At 35.0% G+C, this 22989-nt stretch overlaps 1 protein-coding gene and 1 long non-coding RNA gene across 6 annotated transcripts in view; one reads left to right on the forward strand and one right to left on the reverse strand.

Moving 5' to 3' along the window:
* LOC120426346 (cytohesin-1-like) overlaps positions 1-22989 on the reverse strand; it is a 72611-nt gene that overhangs the window by 20459 nt on the left and 29163 nt on the right. For all 5 annotated transcript variants that reach the window (XM_039591108.2, XM_039591107.2, XM_052708619.1 and 2 more), the window contains exons 2-4: positions 11902-13192; positions 11646-11778; positions 6550-6648 (exon numbers count right to left, since the gene is read on the reverse strand). In XM_039591108.2, coding sequence (XP_039447042.1) covers positions 6550-6648; positions 11646-11778; positions 11902-12858 — 1189 coding nt within the window. In that variant the 5' untranslated portion in view covers positions 12859-13192. The remainder of the gene's footprint in view (positions 1-6549; positions 6649-11645; positions 11779-11901; positions 13193-22989) is intronic.
* LOC128093072 (uncharacterized) lies at positions 13199-22680 on the forward strand. The gene is made up of 2 exons (XR_008212208.1): positions 13199-13637; positions 13694-22680. It is a non-coding gene; the product is annotated as an uncharacterized LOC128093072 (long non-coding RNA).

The raw sequence follows: 22989 nt of genomic DNA on the forward strand, positions 1-22989 counted from the left end.
CCAAATTTGTGGATTTAATTGGTCAATGTTTTTCTTCAAAATTATTATATTAAACATAAATGATCATAAAAAAAAAAGTTTCAATCAAACAAGTGGCAAGAAAAATATTGACCTAAATTGAAATTTTCATTGAAATATCTTGCAGAATCGATTGTAAACTACCGTGAACCGGGTGACATTGATAGGATTTAATTTTTTTGTGGGATATTTTCCAACTGTCAAGGTTATTCTCAAGATTACTATGTCCCACCCGTGTGGATCAATCGGACCGCACACTGGACTCACAATCCAGAGGTTGCTGGTTCGAATCCCGCGGCGGGCGCTCTAAAAATTCTAAGTGTAAATATGGGAATCCGGCGCCGTCGCTTCGTGCCGTACTCAAACACGTAGGAGCCCAGGTCGGCGAAGTCCTTGTAGCTAAAAGGAAGAAACTAGTGGTTGGTAGTAGCAATAGTTGCCGACACCTATAAAGCCAACTTCGTTTTTATTATTTTAAAACAAGTACTAGGGTAGGCCACAAAAGGACCATGCACTATTTTTGAAAAAAAAAAAAATCAAAAGTGCTTAAAAAAATAGTTGCGTTGAAAATTCTTATTTTGAACTAATAGTTTTTTTTCGTTAAAATCAGATCTGAAGTGTTGAAATTTTAATTTTAGGTCAAATTTACATTTGCTTAGGTTATATAGTTTCTATGAAAAAAATCAAATTTATTCTTAGTTAACTAAATTTATATGCTTTTTAACAAAATAAACAAAAAATTTAGGCAACTTTTTTTAAAAAGTCACAACTAAAATTTGTTAAAACTAGTTTTGTTTATAGAATTATCGATTCATATTGCATTTTATACTGAATTTGAAGCACGAATCAAAAGTTTTCACATTTTATGTCATTTTTTCTACTGAAAATGCCTATAAATTTGAAGATTTTTCTTAATTATACTTCTAAAACACATAATAAAGTAAACTCTCTCGTTGTCGATATTGAAGGGACCGTCGAGAGCGGGAGTTATCAAATTATAGAACGAAAAATCAAAGCAATCCATTTGAAGAGACTGAAGATATCGACATTACAAAATGGTGGGATGTTTGGGTGAGACTTAGACAGCATCAATTTTCCTGTTTTTAAACCTTTGATGGCAATAAAGGGAATTTTCTCAGCTTTTCAAAAATATTTTTCAAAAATGGGCTTTATTTTTTTTTTAAAATGAAGAACTGATTTAACTATTTAAAAAAAAGTTTCCTAAAAATTGCTTTCAACTTGAATTCACTTCAATTTCACTGAAGTACATTTTGATTGCAAATTCGATTTTACATCGAAAAATGAAGTTGAAATATTTTTGCAGCCAATATTTAAAATTTTTTTTTGAAAAAAATCAGTATTGATTCAAAAAAGCATAACTCCGTCAAAGATTTTTTCCCGTTCTGTAAGTTTCTGAAAAATTGGCCTTTGATGTCCCCTAAAACTTATCCGAAATTTAAAAAAAAACTAGTGTTTTTTTTGCAAATGAAGTTTTAGTGACAAAAAGTGAAATTAAAAATCACCAAACAAAAAAATTTACCATGTATAATTTTTTTCAGTGTAGTCCTTATCCATACCTACAAGTTTGCCACAGTTTCTGAAAAATTGGCCTTTGATGTCCCCTAAAACTTATCCGAAATTAAAAAAAAAACTAGTGTTTTTTTTTGCAAATGAAGTTTTAGTGACAAAAAGTGAAATTAAAAATCACCAAACAAAAAAATTTACCATGTATCATTTTTTTTAGTGTAGTCCTTATCCATACCTACAAGTTTGCCACAGACACCAAATCGATCAAAAAACTAACTTAATCCACCTAAGTGGTTGGTGCCTTCCTCACTCTTTAACACTGGAACGCCCAACGCATGTCCAACTTACACGGACGCCCAAGCCTCCCAAAAAAGTTGGAACGGTAACTTCAACACGCCCGTTCTCGGGCATAACTCAACCAATCGGGACGATTCTTGTTCCCAGTGATTTGTAAGAATGTCTAGATGATCCTAAAATTTTGCAGAACTTGATTTGAACAAATCTGTAATTTCTGCGACCGAAAACATCGTTCCAACTTTTTTTAAACGACTGCCTCCGCGGAATTTTCGGCGAATTTTTTTTTACACGCGAAAAAAAAGTTGGAACGATGTTTTTGATCGCAAAAATTACAGATTTGATCAAATTAAGTTCTGCAAAGGTCTAGAATCATCTAGACATCCTAACAAATCACTGGAAAGAAGAATCATCTTGATTGGTTGAGTTATGCCCGAGAACCATTGAGTTGAAGTTACCGTTCCAACTTCATTCGATTACCTAACCAACGCTGGGTTGTGTGTTGAATCCGGATATAGTTTTAATACATTTAAGTGAGATCCGGCCACAATAAAGTACAAAAATATTACTTAAGTGGTCATAACTCGAGACAGGGTTGCCAGATCTTCAATGTTTTGGACTCGTGAGAAAGGTCTTGCGATTACCTTACAAACGGTGTATAACATGACGATATTTGAATCGATTTCCGGTCACTTATCTAACATCCGGATAAATACAAAAACACATTTTTATACATAACTTTTGAGCTACATAAAAATTAATAGGTACGTATGGGACCTTAAACCAAATCGAATGCAATTGGTTTGACCGAAATCGGTTCAGCCAGTGCTGAGAAAACTTAGTGAGAATTTTGGTCACACACATACACACATACAGACATTTGTTCAGTTTTCGATTCTAAGTCGATAGGTGTACATGAAGGTGGGTCTACGAGCTTTTTATGAAAAGTTCATTTTTAGAGCAGGATTACCTCAGTGAGGAAGCAAAATCCTTCAAAAGATAGAGATTTTTGAGACTAGAGAATTATATGGACAAACTAATGATGCAAAATGGTTTCTTTGGGCATACCGAAGGCACCAAAAAAGTTACAGCCGGATTAAAAAATACAAAAGAGCAGTTCTCTAGGATTTCGGTCATTCGATTTTTTTTTGTATTTTTTAATCCGACTGAAACTTTTTTGGTGCCTTCGGTATGCTCAAAGAAGCCATTTTGCATCATTAGTATGTCCATATAATTTTCCATACAAATTTGGCAGCTGTTTTTTTTTTTCAAAAAATCGAAATTAGGGTCGCAAAAAAATTTCAACTTCATTTTTCAATGTAAAATCAAATTTTCAATCAGAAAGTACTTTATTGAAATTTTGATAAAATGCACCGTTTTCATGTTAAATCCATATTTAGGTAACTTTTTTGAACATAGTCAAAGTTTTTCATTTTTTTAAAATAGTGCAATAGTGGAGTCGGAGTCGGAGTCGGAGCCGAAGATTTCTGATTACCCGGAGTCGGAGTCGGAGCCGGAGTTATCTTAAATTTAACAAAAAAATATGTTTTTTTTTATTGTTCAGTATTTCCTATAGAACAGCTTAATTTACAAAACATCTTATATTTTTAATTGATTTATCAGATGACATTATGTTTTTGAAACTTTTTATTGTGATTGAAAAGCTCTAATTGTGTTATTACACTATAATCACTAAATAGGTTTTCCAAGTTTGTAGTATCATAATTTAAAAAAAATATTAAAAAATATTGGTTATGTTGTCAGTTTTTGAATGCTTCCTTTTGCCTATATTTATGTGCCTTTTCAATTCAAATTTGACAAAATTTCATCCAGTTATTTCTGAAAAAGTACACTCACAGTCATCTTTTACCCCGATAGCATGTGTCTTGGAAGTTTTAAGTTAAATCATTTTTTAGGAAAAAATTACGAGGTACATAAAAAGATTAAAAATAGTAATCACTGTTTTTGCAAATCGAAAAAAGTCACTGACAGTTTAACTTTTGTAACAAATAATCAACGATAATAATAATCTCTTACTTGGAACTCAACATGCACATTTTGTTTATAACTGAGTACAAGAAAATCAAAGTGTTGCATTTAAAATAATTGAAAGTAACAAAAAATATCAAAACAAGTTGCAACAAATTTTGAAATAATCATTGATTGTTGATGTTGATGTTGATTTTAGGTAAACTATTTTGATATCGTTGCAAATTATCGTTGAACAAATCTCAAGAATTCAGTGCAAAAATGAACTAATAAAAATGTGTAGAACAAATTATAGGTTTTTAATTTATTTTTCAAATATTATAAAAAAAACAAAATCAAAATAATATCAACTGGTACGAATTTTCTCATATTGTTTGTCACACGCCAATATGACGGAAGGTGATAATCATTGCATATCAATGTACCTGAAAAAATGAAATATTTGTGACCTAGAAAATATTTTACTTGAGGATATTTGTTTTTTATTATATTTTATGTTTTTTCATATATTTTGATGGAGGCGCAAGATCATTCATAAAGCTTCGTTTTAGGTGAAGATTCACGAAGTATCGTGCGCTTCCTTTTTAAAGTATATAAAATTTTAAAATTAAAATAAATTAAAAATTTCCAGGGTAAAATATTTTCCATGTCACAGATATTTGAAAAGGACATCTTAAGCGTCCTTTCCACGAAGAAATTGTTTAGATACATTGATTTGCAATAATAATCTCCTTCAGCCATGGCATGATGTCCATGTACGTCTTAAAAAAAACAAAAAAAAAATGTTTCGTTTAAAATTGACATTTTAAAACAACGTGCCTGTCACTGTGCTTCTTAAAAATGTCAGCCTGAAAGTGAGCAAATTGAATTTCAATTAGCTTTGAATTTTTTTTTACAAATTTGAGATTAAGCAAATAAATCCAAATTTACTTACAAAACTGTTCTTCTCAAAATGCCTCTAAAACTGAAGATATTTTTTGATTTCTGTTTCCATAACGTATAAAACTTGTAACCTAGAAACTTATTTTCTGTTTATTTACTTTACTTCACTTTTACTTAACTTATTTTTCTTGAGAAAAACATGACACTTAGAGAGTATTTAAATAATCCTATTTATCAATGTTTTAAAAATAATTAACTAATAATAGTTAACTAACTTTTGAAACATTTAAAAATATGTGGAGTTGGAGTCGGAGTCGGAGCCAACCATTTGTTGAAAGCTGGAGTCGGAGTCGGAGTCGGAGTCGGCTAGAGTTGGTAGGCCGGAGTCGGAGTCGGAGTCGGAGCCAACCATTTGTTGAAAGCCGGAGCCGGAGTCGGAGTCGGCTAATCTGAGAAAGCCGGAGTCGGAGTCGGAGTCGGAGTCGTTTGAAATATGACCCGACTCCGCAGCCCTGGTTGATACGACCTTTAGTTGCTGAGATATTGCAATGCAAAGGTTTAAAAACAGGAAAATTGATGTTTTCTAAGTCTCAACAAAACAGCCCACCATTTTTCAATGTCTATATCTCAGCAACTAATGGTCCGATTTTCAATGTTAAAGCATGAAACATTTGTGAAATTTTCCGATCTTTTCGAAAACAATATTTTCAAAATTTTCAAATCAAGACTAACATTTCAAAAGGGCCAAACATTCAATATTACGCCCATTTGAAATGTTAGTCTTGATTTGAAAATTTTGAAAATATTGTTTTCGAAAAGATCGGAAAATTTCACAAATGTTTCATATTTTAACATTGAAAATCGGACCATTAGTTGCTGAGATATATACATTGAAAAATGGTGGGCTGTTTGGTTGAGACTTAGAAAACATCAATTTTCCTGTTTTTAAACCTTTGCGTTGCAATATCTCAGCAACTAAAGGTCGTATCAACAAAGTCCGAAGAAGCAAAATATAGAGAAATTTTCTCAGCTTTTCAAAAAAAAATTTTCAAAAGTGGGCAAACATGTGCACTATTTAAAAAAAAATGAAAAACCTTGACTATTTTCAAAAAAGTCACCTAAATATGGCTTTAACTTAAAAACGGTGCACTTTATCAAAATTTCACTAAAGTACTTTTGATTGCAAATTTGATTTTACATCGAAAAATGAAGTTGAAAATTTTTTGCGACCAAAATTATGATTTTTAGAAAAAAATACTATTGATTAAAAAAATCATAACTCGGTCAATGATTTTTTGCACATTCTGTAAATTTCTGAAAAGTTGGCATTTTATATCCTCTAAAACATAACAAAATAAAAATGTTTTTTTTGCAAATCAAGTTTTAGTAATAAAAAGTAAAATAAAAAAATCACCAATTTTTTTTACCGTGTATCATTTTTTCCAGTGTAGTCCGTATTCATACCTACAACTTTGCCGAAGATACCAAATCGATTAAAAAATTCCTTCAAAAATACAGATTTTTGAATTTTCATACATCATTTTGTATGGACAGCTGCCAAATTTGTATGGAAAATTATATGGACAAACTAATGATGCAAAATGGCTTCTTTGGGCATACCAAAGGCACCACAAAAGTTTCAGTCGGATTAAAAAATACAAAAATTATAATTGAAGAAAAAAGACCGATTCCGTAGAGAATTGCTCAAAAATTAAAATCAAAGAAAAAAGGCCGATTCCGTAGAGAACTGCTCATTAGTTTGACTTAGATTATACGATACAATAAATTCATCAAAGAAAAGTAGGGTAAAAAATGTGGGGATACATCAAATAAACTTACCAATTGCTGTTTTGTTGAGTCCTTCTCCTTTGTATAAAAATTGAGCTACGTCGTGTGGGTCCATCTTGAGAAGCTGATTCTCGTACAAAAATTCAATGCCTGAAACAAGAAAAAAAAATCAACGGTATCAGTAAAACTGACAAAGCTATTGCCTGCAGAAGGTAAAGGTAAACTTAAATAGCTTTATGTTCGTATAATTAATGCTCCCTGCACTAGAACAAGGGACAGTGTTTACCATGTGAGAAGAGCTTGCAATGCCCCTTTATGTGCACATAACAAACTTCACCTTCATCGTCGACCAGCAACACTGCCCTCCAGATATGTGCGCCATCATATGCGACAAAATCCTGTTCGATGCAACAAGGATCAACGTCATTCTCCATCCCACCCTCAATTGCACTTTTCCACCCAAGGTTAACTCTGGTGTGAACCAAAAGGTTGAACAGAGTGAAAAAAAAATACCTTCCAGCTTGCTAGACAAACAAGCTCTCTTTGGTGACAAACGAGAACATTTGTGTTCAATGAATCGCTCGTTTGGGAATTGGCGGTTGTACCTTCCGGAGTGGACTCTTTTAGAATAGTCCCTCTGGTGTAAACTAGAACTTTGTCCTGCTGGTTTTGCTTCATAATTTGATAGTGACTAATAAATCATTATTTGCGTAAAAGAATGTTTAAAAAGTCGTTCTTTATTTTAATAATATTTAGTTATCTTTTTTAATAAAATGCTTAGTCATGCCAACAATTTCAACGAGGTTAATTCAATTGTATCGATCGTGTGGCTTTAATCAACCAGAAGTTTTTTTTTTTCCCGTCCGGCTGGTGGTCGACACAGTTCCGGCGGTGTTCATCGATGATCAAATTGTTTCTGCTCGATAGATAGAAGCCAGGCGTTGCCTTGTCGTTGTCGGTCGTGGGTCGTCGCAGTTCCGAGCCATTAAGTTTTCGGTTCGAGTGGATGAGGAACAATTAAAACAACTCACCCACTAAATATACTGACGAGTCGGCTGTTGATGATGAGTTACAATGCATTCTCGATACTAGAGCAGTCGACGATGCGAGGGTGGTGGTCGTGGCGAAGCGAATTGCGTGACAGATATTTAATTTCTTGTTTTTTTTTAAATTAATTTTTGCACTCGAGCAAACTGCATTGAGAACAATGAACAAGGCACCCAGATGGCACAATTTCTGAAGGAAGCAAGATAAAGAAAAAGACGAAAACAGAACTGAGCCTCCACGATGCAAGTGGGAAATGCACACATCTGCATTGTCATTGCATTTTATCAAAAGCACTTTAAATTACGAAAGGAAGTGGAACTCCACCAGCTAAGTGCCACCGCCGCATGGAAACATTTATATCTTAACTTTTTTTCACTCCGTCATCATTAGTGGAGTCATTTGCATTAGCGATAACCCTTCAGTTTTATTGCTTTGTTTATTAATATTGCTCATTACGTTACACAAACAAAAACTAACATGAATTTCAATGTGCATTTGTTTCAATTGTTTTGTGTTTGTGAAGTCACAAATGCGCATTTTTTACATATTTTTTGAATAACGAAGCAGTTTGAAAAACAATCAAAAGAAAATTTTCAATTTTCTAGACGACGACTGAAAATTGCTCGACAACTATTGGTCCTTTTATTAGTGTAAAAAATGAAAACTTTATGTTATTTTCAAATTTTCGAATAAATGTATTTTCAAATCTGCAAAATCAAATATAACATTTCAAGAAGGTCTACATTTGATATGCTAAGTTTTATTTTAATACTTTGCAAATACTTTTATCCGAAAGATTGGAAAGTTTTACAATGATTTATTTTTTTAACATTGAAAACTTTTCTCAAATTTCATTCATTGCAATGTCTTTTTCTTTCAAATTAAAAATCCGATTTTCAAAGTGAAAAATATAAATTGTAGAGAGCTTTCTCGGCTTCTTGAAAAAAATATTTTCAGGAACTTTTACAAAAAATTACATTCTTCGAAAAAATACGATAATTTGTGAAAATTTTAGTATTTCCAAAAAAAAACTCTTATAAAGTGAAAAAACATAAAATATTTCGCATCGTTTGATACCCAATTAGAGTATTTGAAAATTTGAGTATTTTCAAAAAAATACGGTTATTTGAGAAAATTTTAGTATTTTCAAAAAAAACTCTAATAAAGTGAAAAGCATACAAAATTTTGCTTTGGGTATCAAACCCATATTGCATATTTTTTTTGAAAAATTCTACTTTTCAGCATCCGTTTCAGTGCTGAAAAGAAGGACTTTTTAATATTTATTTCCGATCTTTTGATACCCAAACATCTAGGGTTTCTATAAAACTCACGTTTTTAAATACCTGGGCAAAAACTCAGTTTGATCCACGAGAACAAAAATTACGAAATTCCATACATTTTTGGCAGGTTGCTCAAACGAAACCATAAGAACGTTTTGCCTAGGTATTTAAAAACGTGGGTTTTATAGAAAACCTAGATGTATGGGTATCAAAAGATCGGAAATTTTATGCCCTTTCCGATGCCACATAGGTTGACTTGTAAATCGTGGACCGGTTCGGATGCCGGCGGATTTTCCGACGACGTAATTTCGGGTTGGTACGAAATTCCAACGAAAAATCTATTCTAGCGATACAAAGACCTGCAAAACGGTGTTATACCCACTCCAAAATGTTTGTTTAGCAATTCTATGGTAATATATTGACATTTAGTTCAATTAAAAGCTTAAAAAAATAATTTTAGATAAGTTAATATCGAATTTTCAGAGTTATATAAACTTTTATACTAAGTAGTTAGTAAACTTTATATTCAATCCAAATTATCTTTTTAATCAGTCAAGGATGCCTATTTGGAGTTGGAAGACTGGATTTATGGTGATTTGTTAACAAATAACATTATTTATGTTAATTTTTCGAAAGGTGTACAAACTTTTTTTTGCACCTTTTTTGATTTTTGTAATAGTATTTGAGCAGTTCTCTACGGAATCGGTCTTTTTTCTTTAATTTTAATTTTTGTATTTTTTAATCCGGCTGAAACTTTTTTGGTGCCTTCGGTATGCCCAAAGAAGCCATTTTGCATTATTAGTTTGTCCATATAATTTTCCATACAAATTTGGCAGCTGTTCATACAAAAATGATATGTGAAAATTCAAAAATCTATATCTTTTGAAGGAATTTTTTGATCGAGTTGGTGTCTACGACAAAGTTGTAGGTATGGATATGGACTACACTGAAAAAAAATGCTACACGGTAAAAACAATTTTGGTGATTTTTTATTTAACTTTTTGTCACTAAAACTTGATTTGCAAAAAAACACTATTTTTATTTTTTGATATGTTTTAGAGGACATAAAATGCCAACTTTTCAGAAATTTCCAGAATGGGCAAAAAATCTTTGACCGAGTTATGATTTTTTGAATCAATACTGATTTTTTTCAAAAAATCGAAATATCGGTCGCAAAAATTTTTCAACTTCATTTTTCGATGTAAAATCGAATTTGCAATCAAAAAGTACTTTAGTGAATTTTTGATAAAGTGCACCGTTTTCAAGTTATAGCCATTTTTAGGTAACTTTTTTGAAAATTGTCGCAGTTTTCCATTTTTTATAATTGATGGACTACACCATCCATACCTACAACTTTGTCGAAGACACCAACTCGATAAAAAAATTCCTTCAAAAGATACAGATTTTTGAATTTTCACATATCATTTTTGTATGGACAGCTGCCAAATTTGTATGGAAAATTATATGGACAAACTGATGATGCAAATTGGCTTTTTTGGGCATACCGAAGGCACCAAAAAAGTTTCAGCCGGATTAAAAAATACAAAAAAAATCGAATGACCGAAAACTCAGAGAATTGCTCATTTGTTATATAACTTTTTTATAGAAATCATCTTTTCATGAGCTTTTTATAGTAAAATGTTCGGCATGAGTTTCTAAACAAAACGTAGTACTAGGTTGCAGTTAAACATTAAATTGTTAACATGTTTCATCACAAAATGTGCATAGGGCCCAAGGGGTGCAAATCCTTTTTTTACATACTGTAAGTCGATTTTAGAAAGATTTTAAAAATGAGCTATCGTGCTTTATCGCAACAAGATTATCGCCGATAGAATTATCTAAATAATGATAACGATAGATTATCGTTATCATTCCGACGATAACAGTAGAACTATCGTTATCGTTATCGAGCCTCGATAATTTTGTCGTTAACAACCTTGGTTCATAGGTTATAATATATTATGATATTTTTCTTTGGCTCATAAGATGCCTTTGTTATCCACAGTTTTAATGCTTTCTTGAGGAAAACCTCAATTTAAAATGGATAGCTTTTTTAAAAGTGTGTTTTTCTCTAATTTGTCCTCAGTACTACATTTTGCTGAAGATACCAAATCGATAAAAAATTCCAATGAGATACAAATTTTAAGAATCATAACCTACAATTTTGCCGGAGACACCAATTCAATTGAAAAATTCCTTCCAATTATACAATTTTATATAATTTCCGAAAATTTACATCCCGTCATCTGGGGCGAAACGGGCCACACGGGGCGAATTGGGACAGCAGTTTAAGCCATGTTGCTGCATCATGTTTTGATATTTTTGATTAGTTTCAAATAGAACAGATACCGAAAACAAACATAGTGTATCGTTTTCCAAATTTCAAGCTTTAATGTACTCTAAAAACTGCTGTCTCTATTTAGACTGTAGTCCCGATGAACTCCCGTGAAAGAAAACTTGACTAGAAAAACTAGCAATGTAAAATTGATTCTTTTGCCGTAGAGAATGCATGGCAATAGTTTTAATTCAAAGAAAGAAAGTTTTAAAGAAATGTTATTATCGAAAAAAAAACATCAAAATTCTACGAAATTTCTCAGCTTGCAAAATTCTACGGGTTTATATAACTAAAATTATAATTTAATATGTTATGAAAACAGCCGATTTTGTAGATAATTGATCCACTGTTTATCGTTATGAGCACACTCAAGTGAAATTGATCCAACTTATCAACCCCAAATGTTTCGTAAAAATAGATTTCAGGTTTGTCTTGTGAAGACATAAGCTATGATACTTTAGTGTTTTTTATGGAACTTTTCTTACCTTTCTTTGGATCCATGTTGAACTTTTTGCGCCCGAGCGCCATCTGCTTATCCTTATTGGAATGTTTGTTCTCCTCCTTGTTCTCGTGAGCCCTCATCTCCGACTCGACCTCGTTCAGCTCATCGTTTATTTGCTATACACACACACACGAGGGAGAAAAAATAAAATAAATTAGTCCAGATCATTTGATTGTGATTGATTGCTGAAATTGAACAATTGCCATGTAACACACTGAGGATTGAGATCAAGGTGGTACCTTATTCCGGTGCGGAGAGCTAGCGCTCCGCTTGTAGACTAGATTGGATTTGTTCTTGCAGTTGTTGCACTTGCGCAGAACCTTTGGCGTCGAGCTGGCCGAGTTGGCGTGCTGCAGGCCGGCGATGGCGTTGTTCCCCGAGTAGTTCCGGTTGAACAGGTCCGCACTATCGTCGATAAAGTCAAAGTTGCTGTCGTCCAGGATGCTGAACTGTCGCAGCGGTTTGCGGTTGTTGTTGACTTCGGAGTTGGCACTTGTGCTGCTACTGCTGCTGGCGAGGTCCAGCAGTTGGGCCTGTTTGTTCTCTTCTAGGAGCTGTCGCAGGTCGAGACTGCTGTTGAGGAGTTCGCCGGCGTCGCTGAAGATGAGACCGACGCGGTAGGTTTTCTGTTTGTTGATGACTGTTGTTTTGGTGACGGTGGTTACGGTTGTGGAGGTGAGGAGTTGTTCCTTGCGGCGGGGCCTTCTCCGGAGACTGCTCGTGGTGTTGGCGTTGGCGGCCAGCGCCAGATCTTTGAGATCGTTTGCGCTATCACTGGTGAGGTTGTCCTCGGAGGAGGCCGTTGGAAGGGGTTGATAGGTGTGGTGGTGACTTCGTAAACTCCGCGCCACGGTCGTGGTGATAGTGGCCGCCGAGGAGGACGAGGACGATTCGTGCGTTTCGGACGATGGCGATAGGGACGGCGGTGAAGGGTTGAGCTTGACCCACTCGCAGGTACAGACGGAGGGTCGTTCCTGGGCGGGATTGATCACTTCGGGAGGACTAGGTTGGACGGCGGCTTCTCCGGACGGATCGGCAGCCTGGAACAGACTGCTGGACGTCAGATCGACGCAACTCTTCTGGGTCAAGCTTTCAGCGACCTGCGCTGTCTTCTTGGGCTTCGGTTGTCGCCGCAACGACGAGAACCAGTTTGACTTCTTCACGTCGGCGACGGCCGCGTTCGCCGAGGAGAACATCTCGACGCAACACTCTTCCTTTCTTCAACAAACACTAAACGGAGAGTATTTATTTGTTTATATTTTCGGGACAATCTTTATATGCACACTGACTGTATATCACAGCACATTACATTCCGCGTGCGACTCTTTACGATCGCGCACAGTTCACTGTTCAATTCGCGGCTATTTCTGGCCGCCGTCGCCGGTGGGAATCTTCATCGTCTGAGTCGCTGGCACTCTCCTGAGGGTTCCCATTATCGTTCATTTGGGCTACACGCGATTAATTACACTGAGCTGCTTCTTCTTCCCACCCGTCAATTCTTCTTTTTCATTCGCCGACGCTAAATCTGGGCTGAAATCGGAAAAAAAAAGTCACACGTAAATCCCCCCGTCGTCCGGAACCACACAGAGCAAGCAGATTCATTAATTCGCCACGACGTCAACGTGTCGATTGATTGATTGAATGTTCCTATTTGCCAGCCAAGTCGAGATAGCCAGTAAGTCGTCGCAGTCGATGAGCTTAGTCCAATCACGTTCCACATCGATCGGTGCCAAATATTAAATTCACGGTCGGGCGATGGGTTCTTCGAGCAGTCAAGTGCAGCATTTTTCGCGCGCCCAAACAAAACTAAAGTGCGATTCTGCCGGAAGAACCCAGTAGGCCGCTCGGAGGAGCACGTGAATCACAAGCTCCATGGAAATGAGGTGCATTAAAATAAATATATGTAATCGAATCCAAATGCACTCAGTTGCATCGAAAATCAAATTTTATTTTTTAAACAAGTTACAAAATTTTGGTGAAACGTTTACGTTCAAACATCAACTGAGTCTTAATGAATTTTTTTTTTCGAAGGTCACAATGTCAAACGGAACCGTGGTTCACGACCAGGCAGGTGATCCAAATCCGGAAGCAGAAGTACCAACCCAGCAATGGATATCGGAACTGCAGCAGGCCATGAGTTTGAGGGAGAGAAAAATAGTTCCGCGTGTTGGTTGGCCTTCTTCATGGTAGTTTGCACACAGACGAATCGTTGGAAGAGGAAGTTAACACGCACGCGACCTACGGGTGACTGTGATGGGGAGGGAGGAAATTAAAATTCTGATTGATTCGTGTAATAATTAAGCGCAGAGAAGGGGTTATTCATGGTTGGAATAGTGTGGATTTCAATTATTGTCTTTTACGATTAAAAACGAAAAATTTCGTGATGTGGGAATTCAGCAAAGGACAGTGAAAAAAATAAAAATTTCCAAAAAAACACAAATTTGGCCGCATTTTCATAAATCTGAAGTGAACTTCAAAATCTTTTCAAGGGCTACAACAAAATTAAAATTTTTCAAAAGGCCTTTCAAGGAGCAATTCAAAAATAAAATAGTTGAAAGATCTGGTTGCACAGTTCTACGCTATGGAGACATAAGTAGAACTATGCAGTTGTTTGTTTATGTTTGATATGGAAACGTCAACTTAGCTTAGATACGTTAATTCACTAATTTACCTACTGTTTCATTGTAGAATATCATATCCCTATCTATGAAGTCCAATTCCTACGCTACGTAATTTTTAATGTAAAGTGATTTTAGATAGGCTATAAGTTTATTGATTTTAATGATTTATATTCGCTCATTAAAAAAAATTAAAACGATAAAAAATAGTTTAGCAACCCTGCAAATAGGGGAACAGCATCTAATTCCAGCGTGCCTCTAATGTTGGCAGGTAAGCACTTTGACATTCAATTAAAGCTAATTAAAAGCGTTTTCAACTGAAATCGAGTGATAAATAGCTCAACAAGAAGTGAGCAAGCAAGTTTATATCAAAAGTTTTGCAAATTTAGTTGTTTAAATAGTGAAAATCAGCAAATTGGATGGAATTAGGCGCGAGTGATTAACCTGCCAAAGATACGAGAATTTCCCCTACCCGTTCAACCCATCACACATCACATCAACTAACGAAGTTCACTGTCAAAGTCAAATCAGCGAAAGTTTTATGTTCTGGAAAAAAAAACGCGGCTGCAACAGTAGCACGCGCTCTCGTCCGTTAAAACACTCGACTCGAGCTTGAAACGGAAGAGATCCTTTAAATATAGAACACGCAACGAAGCATAAAATGAGCGGGAAATAACAAACTCAAGTCGAAGCAGGAGGGAGGACGCTCGAAACGTGGTGGGATTTATAAGGTCGACCTTCCGCCGTCCTTTCTTGGGCAAAAGTTTGCTAATTTAAAAAAAAGGAGGAAAGAAAAATAATAGGAAAAGACACTGCCCACACGCTAGACAAGGGTCCGACTAGTCGCGAATGTAGGTTAAGTGTGTACTAAAATCGCATCATCGAATTCTGGGGGACCGATAGCGCGCAGAAAAGTGGGTCAAGAAGGGATGAAAACTTGCCAACGTTGGTGATAAATTTGCGTTTTGTTTGGCATGGATTTTTTTTTATCTTGTTAAGTTTTGAGGATGATATCGTGATTTCCGGAGAACTTGGAAGTATCGTTGCCAGATAGGACTAAAACCGTTGCCAGTATCGGGCACATTCCGGAGGGATCTATTTTTGTTTCGTTCATAATTCAATAAACATTTCCCGCTGCATTGTAGCTAATTGAATAAATTATGTGTAGTAAAAATTAATTTCGCGAGTTATGAATTATTAATCCGATAAATGTAGCACAGTAATTGGTGCGGTGCCCATCGGTGTTCGACACTCACATTGGTGGTCCCACGCGGTAATAATGGTCCGCTCGATGTACTGGAGTACCGCGGCATATCGGATCCACGTGTCCAATCCATTCCCACATCAACTCATCAGCACTCTCCCGCACCCCCTACCTCCCACCTCCAGGAGTGCAGTATTTGCATTTTCGCGTTTCATTTAACATGGAATTATAGCGAAAATTGATAATTCGCATCCCAGACCAGCAAAGCCCACGATACTTGTACCGGGTCGAGTGGTGGAATCGATTCGCAGGTTGAGGTCTCGTTAAGAACCATCTCAACAGCAAGAGACCACACATTGTCTGGTAGCAGATTAACAGAGATGATTCGATATGGTATTACTTCCGATGTGTATGTACAATCCAATACCAGCTGGCCGGCAGTTGCCTGGATGTGATTCAATATCGGAACAATACCGTCTGTGTCGCATAATCGCAAATTATGTTTCCCACCTTTAACGCACTCTAACTCAGCAACGTGTTGATCAGAGATATCCACAGGTATACTGCTCAGATCGATTGACTTCGAATAGGACAAGTAGTCAGTTGAGATTCTTCGAGAATGTCACTATGGTCACCATTTTACAAACAATGAGTTCCTCGGTGCCACCTGCTCAGCGCCGTACCTAGGGGTTGACCCATGGGGGGCACCGAAATCGATGATTGTACAAAATTTTCATGTCAGCTATAACATCCTCATTAGATATTTGAAACAAAAAGTTTGCCGAATTATAAAATACAACTACAAATAACTAGATAATTTGGTCTAAAATACAAAAAAATATTTAGGGGCGCCAAAGTCAATTGTATGAATATTTTTACTGAAGTGTTTTTGAAAATTCATACTTGTTGCTAAATTTATTTTTTCATCAAATAAGGGGCGCTCAAGTAGCAGAAAATTAAAGGAGTTCTAGAAGAGCTTCTCAAAATAAATACACGTTAAAGTTAAGACCGTTGTATAATGAAGTTTAAGTCATACCAAACAGACTTGTCCAACTATATGTTATTTTCACGTTAATTTGGCTGTGAATCACAAACAGTCAAATTGGGTCCTAAAATGAAGCTTAGATTGCTGATATTATTGTTTACAGCGATAAAGCTTATTTTTCTCAGTACAATGACCATTTGTACGACCACAAAGAGTTTAAAATGGATTTTTAAATCAATTTTGAAAAATTAACCTCGCGGTCCTTCTTGACAGAAAAGTTCCTACTTGACAGCTCGTTCCAAGGGGACCATAGTTGATCCATCGAAAAAATGTTGTCTTGTCAAAAAAAAATTTTGCATTAAAATGAAAAAAAGTGATCAGAAATGGTTTTTAATCGTGTTTTTTACCGTTGTACATAAAAATTGGCATAGGGCTTTAGTACCCAATTGTGAAAAAACTATGGTCATATTTTGAGCTTCTTTAAAATAGGAATTATTTTAACATTAAAACATATACCTTTCTTTTGATTACATTCTCGAGTTAAAAAATGGCATTTGCAATATTATCAGCTTGATTTCCCCTTTTATAATCAACTTCGTGCATTGAAATTTGCTTACTCTTTTACAAAATACTAGAGTTTAAAAATTGGAAAACTGCTGTAAATTTTCACCAATACGACCAACATTATTTTTTCAAGAAAAAAAAATGTTTTTCAAAGCACATAACTTTTCAGTTTTAGCTTAACCGGTGTTGTTTACTTTTTAAATCGTCTAAAAAGCTTTGGTAATGAAAAAAATAGTTAAAAACAAAAAAAAACATATCGGGATTTAAAAACATTTGCATAGTTTTGCGCAAAAAATATTTTTCTAGAATGTAAAATTAAATTTTTCGGATTTAAAAAAATAAATAAATTTTGATGAAAATAAAAATCAATACAAAACATAAATGGGTACTAAAGCCATACGTCATTTTTTATGTACAACAGTAAAAAACACGACCAAAAACCATTTCTGATCACTTTTTTTTTCATTTTAATACAAAAAAAAATAATGACAAGACAACATTTTTTCGATGGATCAACTATGGTCCCCTTGGAACGAGCTGTCAAGTAAGAACTTTTCTGTCAAGAAGAACCGCGAGGTTTATTTTTCAAAATTGATTTAAAAACATAAACTTTAAAAAATATTTGCAACGGCCTTAAAAAAATAAAATTATGAAATATAATCTCAAATATCGTGCGGGCAAATCACTCAAAATGAATAAAATTTTCTTATCCTATTTTTTTTAACAAAAAAATCTTCAATACTTAAATGTTTTGGAAACTTATGATTGCAAAATAACTGGACTATTCTGCATTTTAAAACACTTTTTTCATTCAAATGTTAAAACCGTGGCCTGTAATTTCAATTTTTAACTTTTTTATTTTTTTTTTGGTCAGAGTCGAGGGACATAAAATTCAAAAAATATTTGCTAAGGCCTAAATTGATTTATAAAAACTTCATCATCCCGGTACGAGAATCGAACTCACGTACTCTGGATTGAAAATCCAGCACGCCGTTTTTGGAAATCCATGGGATTTGAACACTTTGTTCGTGGTTCCCATTTTCGTGAACGCTTGTTCACGATTTTGGGAACTCTTTTTTCTCCGTGCGGTCAGTATTCCCAGAGAGCAGATTTACTCTTTGAAGGGATCTGACTTTGCCGAGCCAGACAGGAATCGAACTCATCACCTTCCGCTTACAAAGCGAAACCCGTGACCTCACGGAAACGGTAGCTCAGCAAAAACTATATAGTTGATTTTTGGAAGGTTAATAATTTGATTGGTTGAAATTGCCTCTTTTTGAGTAATTTCACATTAAAATTGCGTAAAAGTGTGAACCTGATTTTGACGAAATTTTGTTGAAAAATTATACATCGATGCCGGGGCTCAGCTAAGCTTGCTGAGATTCCTATCTAGGTAGAACAAAAGAGCACACGGGCATCCAATTATTATTTTTTCAATTTTGAAGAATGATTTGTTTCTTTTTTCGTTGTAATTAACGAAATGAAATCCAAAGCCAAATCAGCTAATTATTTTACGAACCGGGAAATTTTTGTGCTTATACACTCAAATTAATACTACATCAGATCAAATTATGCAGACTTAAAATATCATATTAGCTTTCAAGTTATAGCAAGTTTAGTTCAAGTTTAGTTCTAGAAGTATTATTCCAATGTGATGAGTGGGTGTACGACATGCTCTGCCTACGTAGTGTGTTGGGGGTGCTTACAAAATCAATCAATTGGTCATCTCTATGCGAAAGAGATTTGTGCTTCATATGTTAAGCAGTGAGATCTATTTTTCGAAACGGTTGTAGAGATGGAATGGAAACAAAAAAGAAATGGTAGTGATTTTACGTAAAAAGTGTGTGACATGTCGCGATCAAATAGTTTGAGTGAAAACATAAGTGTTTTTGAGAATGAATGATGTTCAAAGAAGAAGAGCATGTTGATCGATAGTTGGAGTTCTGACTATGTAAAAAATGTGGTCTGAGGGTAGGGTTTACTTGCCACAATGTTGTGAATGATGGCGAAACAAGCACTTGTTGAAAGATTTTCGGGTGAGTTCGTTTCATGTCGTGTGCGCGTGTGTGTGTGTGTGCGTGGTAGAGAGAGAGAGAGAGAGAGAGTCCGCGTTTATAACGTTTTTTTTTTTAAATAAATCTGTATCGCCGTGGGGTTTTGTGCACTCAGTCGGTTCGCGTCGTGTCCGTCGCGTTTGATTTTCGTGATTTGTTTGATTCTGAATTGACACCCGGTTCTGTGCACTCTGCCGGTTTGCGTCGCGGCCGTCGCGCTTGATTTTTTTTTGTTACGGCGGTTTCATGGCGGTTTTTTTGTAAAATTTAGGGTATTTTGCAGTTAAAATTCGTTAATTTTAGAAATTTTGTCATCGACGCGTTATTGATTCAAGACCGGTTATTGATTTTGTTAATTTTGTTTTCACGATGTCGCGATATCAATAGATTTTGTTTCGTTTTGTAGTGTTTTCGTGTTATCCGCTAGAATTTTAAGTACTCGTGACTAGACCTTTCCTTAGCATCGCAGCTCGTAAGGCAGGGTGATAAGTATTATTTCAACGTGATTATTCACGCCATTTCTATAGCGTCGCAGACTATCCCGATCGTACGCCATACGTATAATTTAATAATCAAGTATGTAAACCGCTCCAAATTAACTTACATAGGTTAATATTTTACCCTTTAACTACATATCGTTTTGGTTTTATCTTTCCACAGCCGGCTGTCTAAGATAAAAACACTTCATTAAAAATTTAACAACAGTTAAACGGGAAATGTCTCATCCGCAGCATCCGATTGTTTGCCTTGAGAATAAAATATAATACCTTTCAACAAACACTATGATTTTGGGTCGCATCATCATCTTCTATGATGAATCCTGACCAAACACCCTATCCTACTAACAAGTTTTCAGGTTCCTGGCGCTCGTGGGGTGTAAGCACAGAGTAAATCAGCTGCCCTAGTAGCAACCAGCGCTAACTAACATTCCCGTCCCTTTAAAATCGAGATCTACAAACTGACATGGCGGGCGCCGTTGGTGGCCAATGACTGTTACCTATTCACAACTGATCTAGTTTTGGCAATCATGGTGTTCTATCTTTTCAGCGCATTCATACATGCTGTTGATAAGGGAAATACCACTTGATAGTCGAAGCCTATGATCAGTAGAGCTGAAAGGATATTACGGTTCTGTTCAGCAACGGAGAAGGACAACCATGGGTGGTCTCTCATGCTCATGCTCATGCTCATGCTCATATTAGCTTTCAAGTTATAGCAAAATTTATCATGATTGAGCATTGAATTCTGTGCATTTATCTGAAAAATAAATTAAAAAATATAAAAAAAAAACCTGCTATCATTATCGATTTTATGAAACCTGATTCAATATTCAGCCAACTTAACTCCTATAAAAAAAATCTATTCATCCTATCTATATTATTTGAAAAATAATGTTTCTGAATTTAATCATATTAAGGTCTCCAATTGCAATTATAAAATCAAAACACATATTGAAGCAATCATTGAAAATTAATATCAATTTTTCAAAATGCTTGTAAATTTGGGAGGGGCGCCAAATTGACGGTTCGACAAGGGCGCCGTGGACCCAAAGTACGACTCTGAGGCTTCTATAACAGTTAGAGGAACAGCATCTAATTCCAGCGTGTCTCTAATGTTGGCAGGTCGGAACTTTGACATTCAATTAAAGCTAATTAAAAGCGTTTTCAACTGAAATCGAGTGGTAAATAGCTCAATAAGGAGTGAGCAAGCAAGTTTCTATCAAAATTTTCGCAAAATTAGTTGTTTAAATAGTGAAAATTAGCAAATTAGATAGAGTTAGGAGCGAGAGCTTAACCTGCCAAACATACGAGAATTTCCCCTAGGCAATGTTATGATATATTTTAACAAAAAGAATCGTTTTTGACAATGTATGTTATCAAATGAGATAGAACACAAAGTTAAAATTAGAAAATTTGAAAAATAGATAGTTTAAAAAAATTAAAAGCATTTTCATTGAATTTTAATTATTCCGTTGTTTTGGAATTATATTGTAAATGCAGAAGGGTAGTAGTAAAAGAGAGTTGAATCAAAACCAGTTCCATATTTGGCGTGTGAAATTACTCACATGCATGATATCGCCTTCATTAGGTAATTTACAGTATGTATAAAAAGTATTTACACCCCTTGGGCACTATGCACATATTGTGATGAAACATCTAAACAATTTAATGTTGACAGAAACCTAGTACTACGTTTTGTTCAGAAACTCATGCCAGACATTTTGCTACAAAAAGCTCATGAAAAGATGATTTCTATAAAAAGTTATATAACAAATACTATTACGAAACTAAAAAAGGTGCAAAAAAAGTTTGTACACCTTTCGAAAAATTAACATAAATAATGTTATTTGTTGACAAATCACCATAAATCCAGTCTCCCAACTTCAAATAGGCATCCTTGACTGATTTATAAAATAATTTGGATTGAATATAAAGTTTACTAACAACTTAGTATAAAAGTTTATATAACTCTGGAAATTCTATATAAAACTTATCTAAACTTAATTTTGCAAACTTTTAATTCAACTAAATGTCAATATATTACCATATAATTGCTAAATAAACATTTTGGAGTGGGTATAACACCGTTTTGGGGGTATTTGTATCGATAGAATAGATTTTTCGTTGGAATTTCGTACCAACCCGGAATTACGTCGTCGGAAAATCCGCCGGCATCCGAACCGGTCCACAATTCTTAAGTCAACCTATGTGGCATCGGAAAGGGCATAAAATTTCCGATCTTTTGATACCCATACATCTAGGTTTTCTATAAAACCCACGATTTTATATACCTAGGTAAAAACGTTGTTATGGTTTTGTTTGAGCAATCTGCCAAAAATGTATGGAATTTCGTAATTTTTGTTCTCGTGGATCAAACTTACTTTTTGCCCAGGTATTTAAAAACGTGGGTTTTATAGAAAACCTAGATGTATGGGTATCAAAAGATCGGAAATTTTATGCCCTTTCCGATGCCACATAGGTTGACTTAAGAATTATGGACCGGTTCGAATGCCGGCGGATTTTCCGACGACGTAATTCCGGGTTGGTACGAAATTCCAACGAAAAATCTATTCTATCGATACAAATACCCCCAAAACGGTGTTATACCCACTCCAAAATATTTATTTAGCAATTCTATGGTAATATATTGACATTTAGTTGAATTAAAAGTTTGCAAAATTAAGTTTAGATAAGTTTTATATAGAATTTCCAGAGTTATATAAACTTTTATACTAAGTAGTTAGTAAACTTTATATTCAATCCAAATCATTTTTTTAATCAGTCAAGGATGCCTATTTGGAGTTAGGAGACTGGATTTATGGTGATTTGTCAACAAATAACATTATTTATGTTAATTTTTCGAAAGGTGTACAAACTTTTTTTGCACCTTTTTTATTTTCGTAATAGTATTTGTTATATAACTTTTTATAGAAATCATCTTTTCATGAGCTGTTTGTAGCAAAATGTTTGGCATGAGTTTCTGAACAAAACGTAGTACTAGGTTCCTGTCAAACTTTAAATTCTTTACATGTTTCATCACAAAATGTGCATAGTGCTCAAGGGGTGTAAATACTTTTTTTACATACTGTATATCCTTTGCCGGTAAGATTCATTGAACCATACCATCTCCCGTCGGTCACGCAACCTTCACAAGAATTGCAATTTACGCTTGATTTGTCCCCGTGCGTGGTGAGGTTTTCAGTTTTCGCAGGAAATGTCACCAAACACAGCGAACCGTGTCGATATGATTTCCCAACGGTATCGAATGACGAGGTTTACCACAGTATCAAGCAGACGCAAACAAACGTGAGAAATATTCGAAAATAAAACTCTTTTTAAGTCACATTGTTCCATACCGTAGATAACATCGTCTAGCAGTCAAAATCAATTCCTTCTTCAACA

Source organism: Culex pipiens, chromosome 2 (assembly GCF_016801865.2).
Source record: "Culex pipiens pallens isolate TS chromosome 2, TS_CPP_V2, whole genome shotgun sequence".
In the NCBI taxonomy this organism is placed as follows: Eukaryota; Metazoa; Arthropoda; class Insecta; order Diptera; family Culicidae; genus Culex; species Culex pipiens.